At 45.9% G+C, this 12,850-nt stretch overlaps 1 protein-coding gene across 1 annotated transcript in view; it reads right to left on the reverse strand.

Moving 5' to 3' along the window:
* LOC138567101 (solute carrier family 22 member 20-like) overlaps positions 1 to 12,850 on the reverse strand; it is a 481,778-nt gene that overhangs the window by 192,385 nt on the left and 276,543 nt on the right. Inside the window, exons 5-7 of the mRNA XM_069644971.1 lie at positions 6,996 to 7,164; positions 5,382 to 5,505; positions 3,094 to 3,209 (exon numbers count right to left, since the gene is read on the reverse strand). Coding sequence (XP_069501072.1) covers positions 3,094 to 3,209; positions 5,382 to 5,505; positions 6,996 to 7,164 — 409 coding nt within the window. The remainder of the gene's footprint in view (positions 1 to 3,093; positions 3,210 to 5,381; positions 5,506 to 6,995; positions 7,165 to 12,850) is intronic.

Below are 12,850 nucleotides of genomic sequence, written 5' to 3' on the forward strand. Positions count from 1 at the left end.
TTTCGGTCTCGTTTTTGCTTTTGTTCTTTTGACGTGATACCAGAAAGCCATCCAGTCCTGTTTTGGTTTTCATAATTGGACTTGTAGGTTTGTCTGTTCTTTCCAAATTAGGGACTACAAATCCAAGAAAAAAACAGGACTGGATCACTATCCCACGCAGGGAATCGGAAATATGAGAATTGACCACTGCGTAAATGTTTGTTTGTCTACATGGTACAGAGTGTTTGTTGATTAAACCCTGGAAGACACCAATTTGTGTTATGCTTGAATGGATGGTGAGAGGTAAGATGGATGCTAAGTAGCAGGACTGCATCCTAGAGACTGCCATAGCAGGTGAACTGAACCAGGGCGTGAGAAGATAAGGTATTTCTCTCCACGATAGTGCAACACATTGAAAGTGTTGGTCTTTTAATATAATGCTATTAACCTGTTCCACGGCCTACACAGGGAGCCTGGAATGGGGGGGGGGGGGGGTAAAAGCGTGGCATTCTGAGTTAATGAGCGAAGAGAGGGTGCTAAAAAAAACCTGAGGTGCTAAAAAAAACTATTTTCATTCATTGAACAGGATGATGTGTGCGACCCAGTCAATGGATGCAAATACTTTGCCATGAAGCCTGCCATGGTTGTAGAAGGTGGAGCCCCTCTTCCATTACCATGCCACCAGGAAATGCTGGATGCAATGAAGCTGAAGTGGTGGGCAGGATTATATATATATTTTTTTAAAGGGAAAGGGCATTTGGCTAGAAGATGGCAGAACGGGCCGGGGAGTTAGACAACGGGATCCACTGAACGTGGGCTGAGCTCTGAAGTATCAGCCCACGAACCAAGGAAGCTGATTGGCTGAGCCCCCCCACCCCAGGTGCTAATGCTGTGTCTGTCTCCCAGCAATATAGCTGTAGGCAAGTATGGCTGGCTGGTGTTTGTAGTGTCTTAGGGGACAGCCTTCACTTCGTGAGAAATAGAATGCCCAGAGGATCCATTTTCTTTTTTTTGTGAGAAAGAGTTTTGTGTGTTTGTCTCTCTGAGAGCTTTGAGGAAGGCAACTAGAGATAATGGCCTCCGATGGCATCCCTAATATGGTGTTATTAACCCGTTCCATGGGCTACACAAGGGGCTCTGGAAGTTACCCCCCTGGTTAATAAAGCCATTAGCACCCCGTGTTACCAAACCGGTAAACCCGGGGTGCTAACAAAAAAGTAGTTTCATTCATTGAACGGGATGCCCTGCGCATCCCATTCAATGAATGAAAATACTTTGCCAAGATGGCCACCCTGGTTGTAGAAGGCCTCTCTTCCATTACTATGGCGGCCAGAAAAGCAGGATGCAGTGAAGCCGCCGCCACAATCTAGTAAGTGGGATTGAGGGGTGGGGTTGTGATTATCTTTTTTTTTAAAGGGGAAAAGAAAAGCAACGGGTGGGTGGCTAGAAGATGGCACAGCAAACAGGGAAGGCAGCCAATAGGTTCCATGGAACACATGCTGTGCTTGGGAGTACAGCCTGCAAACCAAGGAACCTGATTGGCTGTATCCCCCTCACCTCTGTGTGCTAATAGAAAATTATACCTCTGGACAGGCATGTCTGAGAGTAAGACAAGGGGAACATGTAGGTCCCCCTAATCACCATTGTGGTTAAGTGCCTGAAAATGATAGATGCAGGGTAGAATTGTCACCCATTGGCCCAACAAGGTGAGATAGAAATAGCTTATCCTCAGATGAGATTCATTGGTGGCTCGTTGGAGTGATAACCCCCATTGTAGCAAATATGAGAGTCTAGGTAACCAAGGGTGCAGGACCAGTGTGTGCAGCACCCCCTAATCAACAGCAGCACAGGCAGAGAACTCTCTTAAGTCATCGTGCCTACTTCCCTTGAATGAACAGCACGCGCTGCACCAAGGTCTAGCTCTCCATATCACAGTATATCACCAGGAAGTAAGGTTCAGGAAAGCAAAGGGTGCAATTCGAGAACAGAGCCCGGTGTTAGGAACACTGAGGTCCAGGAAATGATTCTCCCTTGTCACACCAATTAAATAGGTCACGTCCAATATTGGTGTATGATTCAAGAGGACTCTATTTCATTCTGACACATGCATATTTCAGAATACCCTTTCCTCGACCCTGGGACCAATGATAGTTTCGTTTTCCCTTCTGAGGGGTTTTCCCTGGTGTGTAATGCTCCTCCATTCCTCCCAACATCCAGCTTCACGACCCTTCTTTTTGCCGATAGTCCACTCCTGTAACAAGTTCTGTGCCACATTTTCTGAACCTCAAATATTGTGCCCATCATCTAGACCCCTCTCCCCAGTTCACGCTTTTAATGTTACCTTTGTCATCTGTTTTCCACCCCAATACTCCTTTTGACTCATTCCATGTTTCCATGTTCCCCCTCAGCCTCCATTTCCTTTTACGTCTTTGATCATCGTTTCCACCTCCCTCAAACCGCACAACCCACGTGCCGCCACAGATACTTGCCACTCCCTTCATGCCAGTTCACCGGGCCATCCAAAAGTGGTGAACTGCCATACTTCTGTACTTCCTTGTGCACAACCTATACGTTTTGTGAAAAAAAGGTGTGTTGCCATTTGAGAACTTTGGCAATCGTCAGAAAACCTTTGTCAATCTTAAGTGTGCAGAGTGAGGTCGGAGGGTTGAATGCACAATATGATCTCCACCACAGTACCTCTAGGGAAGGGGCTGTGGATGGAGAGAGCCACATAGCAGTTTGACAGCAGGGCTACATGGATTACCAGTATTGGGAGGTACTGACATTCACTACCTGCAACACTTATGTGTAACTGTAGATATGTTAAATGTCCAGGTTAGTACCTAATATAGGACTGGACACCATTTATTTACCAGGTACTTTCTCTGGGCCAGTGGACTGCTACCTCACTCCAAACAAAATGAAGCACAATCACGGCACATCACATCCATCCATCATCACTGATACAGGACAGGACACCACAGCAGACCATTTACCACCAATCCAGAGAGAGATTTGTCCTAACAAATACAAGCAAAGCAAGAGTGAGAGAGGGAGAAAACCGGAAAGAATGAACAGCATATTTAAGAATGGCCTTTGCTACAGTGCACCTACCAGACCAGTGCCAGGAGACAAGAGATCCTGCGCATTGCCGGCCTGCGCACAAGGTCCACTGCAGCGTAGGATGATCTCTTCACCAACACTTCGGCTTTCATGTGTGACTTAACCACCTGATGTCAAAGAGGAGAACAGAAAAACATGCATTTTCGATCATTTGTATGGGGCCAGTGCCAGCTGTCCTGGGGGTCAAGATTGATGGACATGGAACTTGCACATTCAACAAAAGGTCAAGACTTCTTAGTCTTTCTAGAGTACTCGTGTACTTACTGTGTTCAACACAGAAGACCCAATACCTGACCACAGCCTGAGTTTGGGCAGGCTTTTGAGCTTCTCTTAATACATCACAGTTTCTGTTATCAGAGGACGAAGCTGTAATAAAGCAGGAGGCCACGTAGGTCCACGTGCTCTAGTTTTACTGCACACAGTAATGTGCCGATTGCATGTTCCTGGCATTGCATTACTGCCTGCCACCCTCTGTGGAGTAACACAGACATACTATGGATTACCATTTTGTACCACAGAAGCACTAGGTAATGCAACAACGTTTTACTGAATACCATGAAACCTTGAGGGGAGGCCACCTTGCTATGGGTTGCTATGTAATGGCTGTGGTGGACACATCAGTTACATGAAATACCACAATGTTTCTGCTGTGCTCAAGGGGACACTGTACAGTGCCTCAAAGGCTGTGTTGTGTGCCTGGAATGTTCTGTTGAGTGTTACTGGCTTTTTGTAGTTAGCCGTGAAGCACGTCTATAACTTTAGCAAGAGGATGGAGGTCTGAACATTAAAACTACAAGGCACATAATGTTGACACACAAATGAGAGAATGGTCGCTTCAATTAGACTTTTACACCAGAGATTCACTGGACATTTGACAAAAAATTCAAACAATAAAATGGCATGATCACCATTTGCAATGAAAAAGCACTTTACCCTTCAGTGTTACAGGAATTAGCCTTGGGCACCTTCGAATGTTGGTTAAAAGAGAAATCCGATTCACATTGCTCGCATTGTAATATTTTAGAGGAAATGTTTCACTTCACATAGTCTAACAATAACTTCACCTTTGATGTGGATTATTACACCCAGTTGACAGGAGTAGCTATGGGAACCAAATATGCTCCCACATAAGCCAATTTCTTTTATGGGACAGTACGAGTTAACCCATGGTCTTGCACCCTCCCTTTTGGGTTTAGAAAGGTATGTCCTCCTGTGGAGGGGATTCATCAATGACATATTTATAATCTGGATGGGTAATAAAACCCAACTCAGTGAATTTACTGATAGACTCAATAACAACCCTTTCAAGATAGAACTTATTCTACACACAGCAAATAGAGGATTACATTCCTAGACCTGGAGATTCTGATATCAGAGCACACGATTGTGACTAGAACATCCCGCAAGGAAACTGAGACCAACTCCATTCTACTGCCACAACCACAAGTGAGCATCCATGCAGCCCCATCAGGAACATAGTGAAAGGAGAGATGCATTGGGTTAGAAGGAATTGCAGCAATTTTGTGGATTTTGAGAAGGAAGGAACTTTTTGATGAAAGATTTAGAAGTTGAGGTGATGAGGAAAAATATATCTCAGCAGCCTTAGAAAAGGCTAGGAAGCATGAGAGGAACTGCTTAGATAACATCACTGAATAATACTATCTTCATTTTAGTATAGGTATTTTATGGTGGATCGTTTGCTCCCTCTCTTTCGCCCATACCCCATCTCTTCACCCTTGTCTTTATTCAATGCTTTAATCAGTTTGGGTTATATTTGAAAAACATGATGTATTGTCTGTTAATTATCCTATTTCCCCTCTAATCAGGAGGTTTGGCCTCACTTGCTAAGGATGAACTGTAAATAAGTAATTACCTGGGAGTTGCATATATATATATATATATATAGTTGGCACCTGGGTGGTGTTGTACCCCGGGGAAAGTGCCAGTAGAGTATGGCACCATCACATGTTAGTGTGCTGGCAATTTTTATCATGATGGAATTCATTGATTTTTTTAAGGCAACAGAGAATGCTACGTGAGGCTCTCACTGTGGTGGGCCATTGATTGTGCCTTGTTTGGCCATGTGAGCGCCTTGATTGCAACTTGTAAAAACAGAATTACAACCATTTGGTGACAATCATGGACCTGTTTTTGCCATTTTCCATAATCAATGAAAGTACTAGAGTGGAGGAATATTCTAGGCTATTCCTTTGGTATCCCGAGACTGGCCACTCAGAACTAAGGCAATGCAATGATGTTCTATCATGGCCTTTCCTTACCTCCTCAGTGAGGGCACACCTTGCCACAGCCTTCCCGTTCATCCTTGCCACCATGCGCAGGTTCCTCACGGCCACCTGTGACTTCCCATTAATTATCAGCCATCGAGCAGATTCCGGAAGGAGCCTGAAACGGGTACACAAGGCAATGAATAGGCATATCAGAGTAACTTCAAGATATGGCTCAAATACTGAGGGAGATGCACAGTGGTGGGGTATTGTGGGAAAGAATCAGTGAGTACTGAATGAGCGACGCAACGCTAGAACAGTGGGCAAGAGACCTGAACAAGAGTTCAGACGAATGACAGAGTTCTGGAATATTTAGGGTGAGGCTCTGTAGTATAATATTGGCTGGGAGACACAGAATAAGGCATTGCTGCGGAAGGGGCAGAGGTCTGAAGTACTGAAGTTCAGGAGTAATTCTGGTAAAGGTACAATCGTTACCTGGAATTTTGTGGAAGAAACACAGGGCTAGGTTGGTGGTAGATGGGTGCACTTCAGGAGTACGGATTAAGAGACACGCATGGAGTACTGAAAGAGTGACACAGTGCTGAAGTACTGAGGCAGAAGCCCTGACCTGTGGTATGGAGGGGTTGGTACAATGATGGGCAATGAGTGTGGGGTTTCCCTACTAAAGTACTCCCAGACAAGAATAGAACTTGAGTTCTGTGTATTTGTGGAGTACCGTGATCAATGCACAGTGCTGGTGTACCAAGCAAGAAAGAATGCAGGGGTAGCGAGTGTGAAGAACAGTGCAGCAGTACTATGGGTGATTTGCATTTTTGCATTTATTAACTAGTAAGGATTCAATTTCTACAGAGAGTGACTACAATATACTGTAGAACAATAATCCACTGCTGGGTGACTGGTGGTGTGGTAAAGTGCTACAGTGTTAACAGACAACCACAGTGCTGCAGTCCTGTGAGGGAGTGCTAAGATTGATAGAGAGTGCTGAAGTAATAAAGCATAAGAGCAATGCTAGGCTAATGAGGGAGAAGCACAGTGCTTCCAATGTGAGTGAGCGGTACAGTGCTGGAGAACTAAGCAAGAGAACCAGTGCTGTAGTCCTGAGAAAGAGAGACAGTGCTGAGAGATAGGGAATGTTTTGCACTACTGAGAAGCATGTTGCTGAACTAAAAGCACAAGACTGGAATGCTGAGACAGTGAGTTACAGTGCTGAAGTACTGAGCATGTGACAAAGCTCTGAAAGAGAAACACAGTTCTGGAGGGCTGAAAAATGAACACAGTGGAAGGAACAGATGTTGAATACTGGGAAGAAACACAGTGCCATATTCCCAGTATGAGAGGCACGGTACTTGAGTTGACCAGGACATTGGTGGATAAGTGTCAAGATGGAGGCACAATTATATAGCATTAAGAACAGGGGAAATATATTGCTAGGGTACCAAAGTCAGGGGAGTCATTGTATGCTATAGGACCTAATGCAATGGAGATACACCGTATTAGTGGCAAGAACAGTGGAGGTACAATGCCATATAGTGTGGATAGGCTGACACTAAAGGAGCAGCGCAGACCTTGGACATGGTGGGGAGAGATAATAAGTCATTGAGGGTTAGAGGACACAGTGGAGGGAACACATCCTGTCACTTTGCTCACCATGAATAGAGGAAAAACAAGAAGAAAGGAGCCGAGCATACAAACTGCAGCCAACGCCAGTCACGGATGCCATATGCCACTCCGGCAAGAATTATCTGGCCAAAGGTGAAGCTGCAGCCCATCAGTGTGCCCACAGCCGTCAGTCCCCTGGTGGGCATCCATTCGAGAACTGTAAGGGAAACCACTAGGTGTTATTTTTGCATGCCTTTCTGTTGACAATAAATATCAGTGCTGCATGTGCCATTTGCTGCCAACTATGGTGTAGGTTTTAGGAGCAGGAGGCTCATACTTAGAGAAGACTGGAGACTGGAGATAGAGGGAAGAAGCAGACGCAGGATTGAAGGAGCATAGTGAAGGACCTGCATAAGGAAGAGCTGGAAGAGGTGTTGAAAGCTAAGGAAGTAAAAGGGGTGGGTGATAACATCACATAGTGAGTGTGAGACAGAGAGAAGGTGGAGGCGGTGACAGTTAGGGGATTGATTGAGGAGGTGGCTACACCAGAAGGAGGGCTACAGGAGGAGGTGATAACATCAGGGGCTGGAACTAACAAAGAGGAGGGAACATCAGAGGAGAGAGTAACACGGGGGAAGTGGAGGAAAGAACACCAAGAGCTAGAGCTGACATCAAAAGTCATAGTTGAGGAGTTACTAAGGACGAGGTGTGTGAATGCCAGGAGGAGAGGGGAAGAGTGCGGAAGAATGCAATTGGAGAGGCTAGGGTTAACTTAGTCCAGCACTCACAATGTAAGAGGTAGCTTGGAGGTGAGGCAGCAAGGGAATCAGAGAGACTTGGGAAGGTGGTGTAAGAGCCAGGACCAGAAGCAGGAAGAAAATAACTATGGGTAGGACTAGAGCAGTTGGCAGAAGGGGATGGAAAGAGCTAGGAAATAAAAGGAGGAACTAATAAAGAAAATACCAGAAACTATTTAGTAAGAAGAGGCAATTTCCAGCAGCTCCAGTTGGCCATAGGGAGGACTAGATGATGGGAAGAACTATGAGCTGGGAGCTATGGAGCTTATTGCGAGCTTAGAGAGCTGGGGAGTGAAAGACTAGAGGGAATCCCAAGCACAACCAAAGTGTCTCTCCCTCTGCGCTACTAAAATGTCCCAAAGATTTTTTTTTAACTGTTTTACAAATTTGTTTAACATTTGTATCCTTCGAGAGACCCTACAAGCATGTTTTCAATTCTGTCACTCCATCTAAACTACTTTAATGAATGTCTCTTACTTCATCACCTCTGCTAAGTACTCCAATCGATCCTCCATCCTAATTCTCCTTGATTTGACTGCTGCCTTCGACAGTGTTGATCACTGTTTTCTCCTTTTCTTGGGATTCATGATAGAAATCTTGCCTGATTGAATCTTAAATGGCACCTAGACATTTCTCTGTCTCCTGGAACAGCAACACCTCTCAACTTACTTCTCCAATTGTTGGTGTTCCACAAGGCTCTGTCTTAAGGTCTCTCATCTTTACACTCTACACTGCTACCTTTGGAGCACTAATCTCTTCCTTTGGGTTCTTGTACCAACTTTTCGTGGATGACACCGTAATCTTCTCTTTTCCTGAATTCTCCTCTGATCTCTCTATCAAAATGTCCAACTGTCTCTCTGCAATTAAATATTGGATGGCTTTGCACTCTCTGATGTTAAACTGTACCAAAACGGAGGTGCTCTTCCTCCCTGCCAAATACTCTCTCTCATCTATTCCCCTGACTATCCAGTTCCCACCCGACGCTCCCTCCACTCTTCTTCGGCTAGAAAACGGAGCCTCATCTATGACCCTTCTCTACTTAAATCTCCAAAACTACAACGGCGGCTCGCCTCAACCTCCTAAATATTAGGAAAATCAGGCACCTCCTTGATTTCAACAACACCAAACAACGCTTAACCACTCTTGTCTTCACTAAACTGGAATACTGTGTCCGTATACTCTTTGGTCTCCCCAACTATGCTTTATGTTCTCTCGACAAGATCATTGTCTTCACTATCGGGACTCACTTTGAACTCCCTCACTTAATGCCTACTTCCTTGTACCATCACCAGGCTGGATAGCTGATGATGCAAAACAGGGCCAGATTTAAATGTATTTTCCTGGTTCACAAAACTATCCACAGTAAGGCACCACCATATCTATCCTCTTCTATTCAACTATACAAGCCTTCTTGTAATCTCCCCTCTGCCTCCTTGACTACCCTTGTGGCACCTCACCCTCACTGTGCTTCCCATCGCTTCCACTCTTTCTCTCTTCTTACTCCTTCTTCTCTTCCACCGGACATCTGAGAAACATTCAACACCAATTTGTTCAAAACAAAACTTAAAGCCTCTGAGTTACTCTCTTAACCTACCTTTCATCTGCATTCTAGCTAAACATTTTCCCTCGCCTCTAACCTGCCTCTGCCCCTCACTTTCTCTGCCTCCACTCTAGCACTTCATCCAATATGATCATATCCCTAACACAGCTGGCTGTACCACCGAACTTCACTTAAAAATGTCTAATGTGGATTGTCCTTAATTTATAAGTCCACCCTTGTATTTTCCCCAGCGACTGGTCCATTTACTCCCCTCTGCAACCTATCAGAACGTCAGACAATCTCACCTCATTGTAAAAAGCTCACTACTTCCTGTCAAATCTGGCTTCTCATCTATTGGATGTTCCTTTCTGATGAAAAGAACATTGTTCCTCCCTGTACAGAAATAAATACATGAATACAAATAAATGAATAAAAGAGTTCCCTGATAGCTACCAAACCAACACTAACCAACCTGCTCAGCAGACTTTAAGACAGAGTGATCAATGGGTATGTGTCCGCAGGAAGCTTGCATCTTGACTAGGCAAAGAAGGAGAAGATTTTGGGTCACCCTAGAGCCGCAACATCACAGAGGGGTGAGGCAACCCTTGATGAACTGCTTGAACTGAGAGTTTGCTTTTGAGGTGGAGAGGATCTAGTTAGCTGCATCTGGTGGAAGAGACATTGGGCAAGGCAGGTTTCCTGAAAATGAGACTGAAAATGTAATGCACTTTCTGTTATTTTGTCCACTATATGTTAACACTAGGAAGAAATACCTTAAGCCGTTATTTAAATATAGATCAATAACAACTGTAAAAGATGCTTTAGCACTATGCGTCAATTCAAGGGATGAACTGGCAGTGCACTCGGTTGTTTACTATCTGACGAATGCATGGAGGGTTAGATCCCGTTCCATTGTTTAATACTATAAGGGTTATTTGTAATTGTTTATTTGTAAAGTGCTTATAAACAAGTGAAGTGCTACAAAGCATTTCAAGGCTGGAAGGGAATAAGGGAATACAGTCGTCATTCTTAGGTCTTGAAGATTCCCAATGATCTAACAACAATAGCTAGCATACTAGGCCAGAGGCCTAGCTACTCGTGAAGTGCTTGACAAAGAGTGAAGGGAGCAAGGGGGTGGGGGACATACAGATCAATAAACTACAGTACTGGACTGGCAACATTTCAGATTGCTTGGTGATTGGTAATCCAATGCGCATATGCATGAGTGGTAGCCCCTCTCATGGAGCATTTTTTGCTGCAGTGTTAGGCAGAGTGCAGAGGCCCGGAGGCAAGTGCAGGACTGGCGGGGAGCCTGGGACTTGTGAGGCTCTGGAGGTGCACCAGCCGACTAGTCAGCTGAGCAGGTTGAGGAAGAAAAGGAGTAGGGAAGGAAGCAAAGAGAAAGGAGGTTAGTAGGGGAGATGGAGAGGGAAAGAGGAAAAGAAGAGGTAGGTCTTGAGGAGTTTACAGAACTTAAGGAGCCGGATCTCAAGACGGAGATATGTAGGTAGGCTGTTCAGAGGGAGGAACCTGCAGAGGATAAGGATCTACCCCCAAATCTCTGTTTGGAATAACGGCTCACCCGCAGAGAGTTGGAGGAGGACAAGCATGGCAGAAGGAGATGGTAAGGGCCCGTCCCCACAAAGCCTTGTGGACTATGCAAAAGGCACTTGAACTTGATCCTTGCTGCCACGGGGTGCCAGTGAAGAGATTTTAGCGCCAGAGAGATGCAGTCCCTGGGCTTGATGCCAAGGATAAGTCTTGCTGTTCTGCTCTGGATAAGCTCAAGAGGTTGTAGAGTATAAGTAGGAAGATTGAGAGACTGTTGCAGTAGTTCAATCTGGAGAGAACCAGGCCTCTGGGGACAGTGAGCCTCTGGGGGAAAGTGAGAAAAGGTAGAATACTTCTGAGGAGGTGCAGATGGTAGTGAGATTTTTGATGTGAGAAGAGAAGGAGAGAAGATGACCCCCAGATTTTTTGCCTCACTGGCGGGTGGGTGGCGCAGGACCATTGGAGGCCGGCCAGAGTGAGAGTGGGAAAGTGGGAGCCGGGGTCCCAATGAGGACAATCTCTGTCTCACTGGCATTAAGGCAGAGATTGTTAGCAGCACACCAGGACTGAATTGCGGACAGTCAGGAATGAGCAAGGAGGAGGAAGAGGCTGAGGGTAGCCTGAAAGACAGCTGTGTGTCATCCGCATAACACTGTAAATTGGAGGTGAAGGCAGAGATCTTGTTGGCCAAAGGGGCCAAGTAGACATTGTAAAAGCCAGGGGGATAGATTAGACCCCTGGGGGTCACCACAAGTAGGGAGAGTAATAGCAGAGAGAAAGGACACAAGTTCCACCTGGGAAGGACGGTCAGAGAGAAAGGATGCAAGCCACGCCAGGGCCTGATCTGTGATGCCTAGGTTATCACAGAGGCAGGAGATCAGTATGTTGTAGTTTACTGTATCAAAAGCAGAGGAGAGGACAAGGAGAATGAGGACAGAGGGAGAGTTAGATTCAAGGTTTGAGAGCAGGTCTTCACAGTTTCCATGCCTCTAGATGCTCTAAAGCCAGACTGATGGTCATGGAGGCAACCAACAGATTCAGTGTGGAGGGTAAGCTGAGAGATAGCCAACCTCTCCAGGAGTTTGCCCAGGAATAGAGATCGGGCGATAGTTAGCCTGAATAGAAGGGTCGGCAGAGGGTTTTATGAGCAGAGGGTGCACAAGAGAATGCTTGAGGGAAGTGGGGAAAACTGTGGCAAAGGAGATGTTGCAGAGGTCTGCCAAGGCTAGAGTGAGTGAGTCAATGTTGTCCTTGATGGTTTTGGAGAGGCAATGGTCCACCTGTTTGGAAGAGGCTTTCATAGACCGGACTTGTCTAGAAACCTCCTCAGGTGTGATAGGGGAGAGGGAAGAGAGAAGATGGGGGATGGTGGGGTCGGCCAAGGGGGGGCCGAGGAGATGATGGTGCATGAGTGGGTGCAGAGGACAGGATGTCCTGTCTTTTGGCGGTGAAGTGTGCAGCCAGGGCCCCACAAAGGGCCTGGGCTGGGTGGGTACAATAGAGGATGAGGTTGCAGTAGGGTTTGCCAGCTCCTTACAGACTTTGAAAAGTTTGGGCATGTTATTGGATGCAGCCAAGATACAGGCTTGAATATGGAGTCTATATTGCCTTTGCAGAAGGCGGCAGGTCAGCTTATCAGAGGGTGCACCTGAGGATCCCCATTTCCATTCCGCTGCCCTGTACTTGCGTTTAAAGTCAGCCAGATCAGAGTTGTACCAAGAGTTGCACTTTTTGTGAGGCTTCAGTCAGACAGGTGTCAAAACTCATGACAGAGCTGTCCTTAAACCAGGTCTCAGTTAGAGCAGGAACATCAAGGTCCAGGTGTTCAAGGAGGTGGAAGATGTCAGAGGAGTACTTGATCAGATTGCCATTTTTAAGGACTTTTGGGTAGGGGGGTGCAGGGGACAGAAGTTCAATCATAAGAGGCACGAGTGCCAAAGAGATAGGGCAGGGGAAGGCAGAGGGGCCGAAGGGAGTGCAGGCAAGGGAGCCGGTTAGTAGTAATTGGTAAGGGG

This window comes from Ambystoma mexicanum, chromosome 2p (assembly GCF_040938575.1).
Source record: "Ambystoma mexicanum isolate Mex_15411 chromosome 2p, UKY_AmexF1_1, whole genome shotgun sequence".
In the NCBI taxonomy this organism is placed as follows: domain Eukaryota; kingdom Metazoa; phylum Chordata; class Amphibia; order Caudata; family Ambystomatidae; genus Ambystoma; species Ambystoma mexicanum.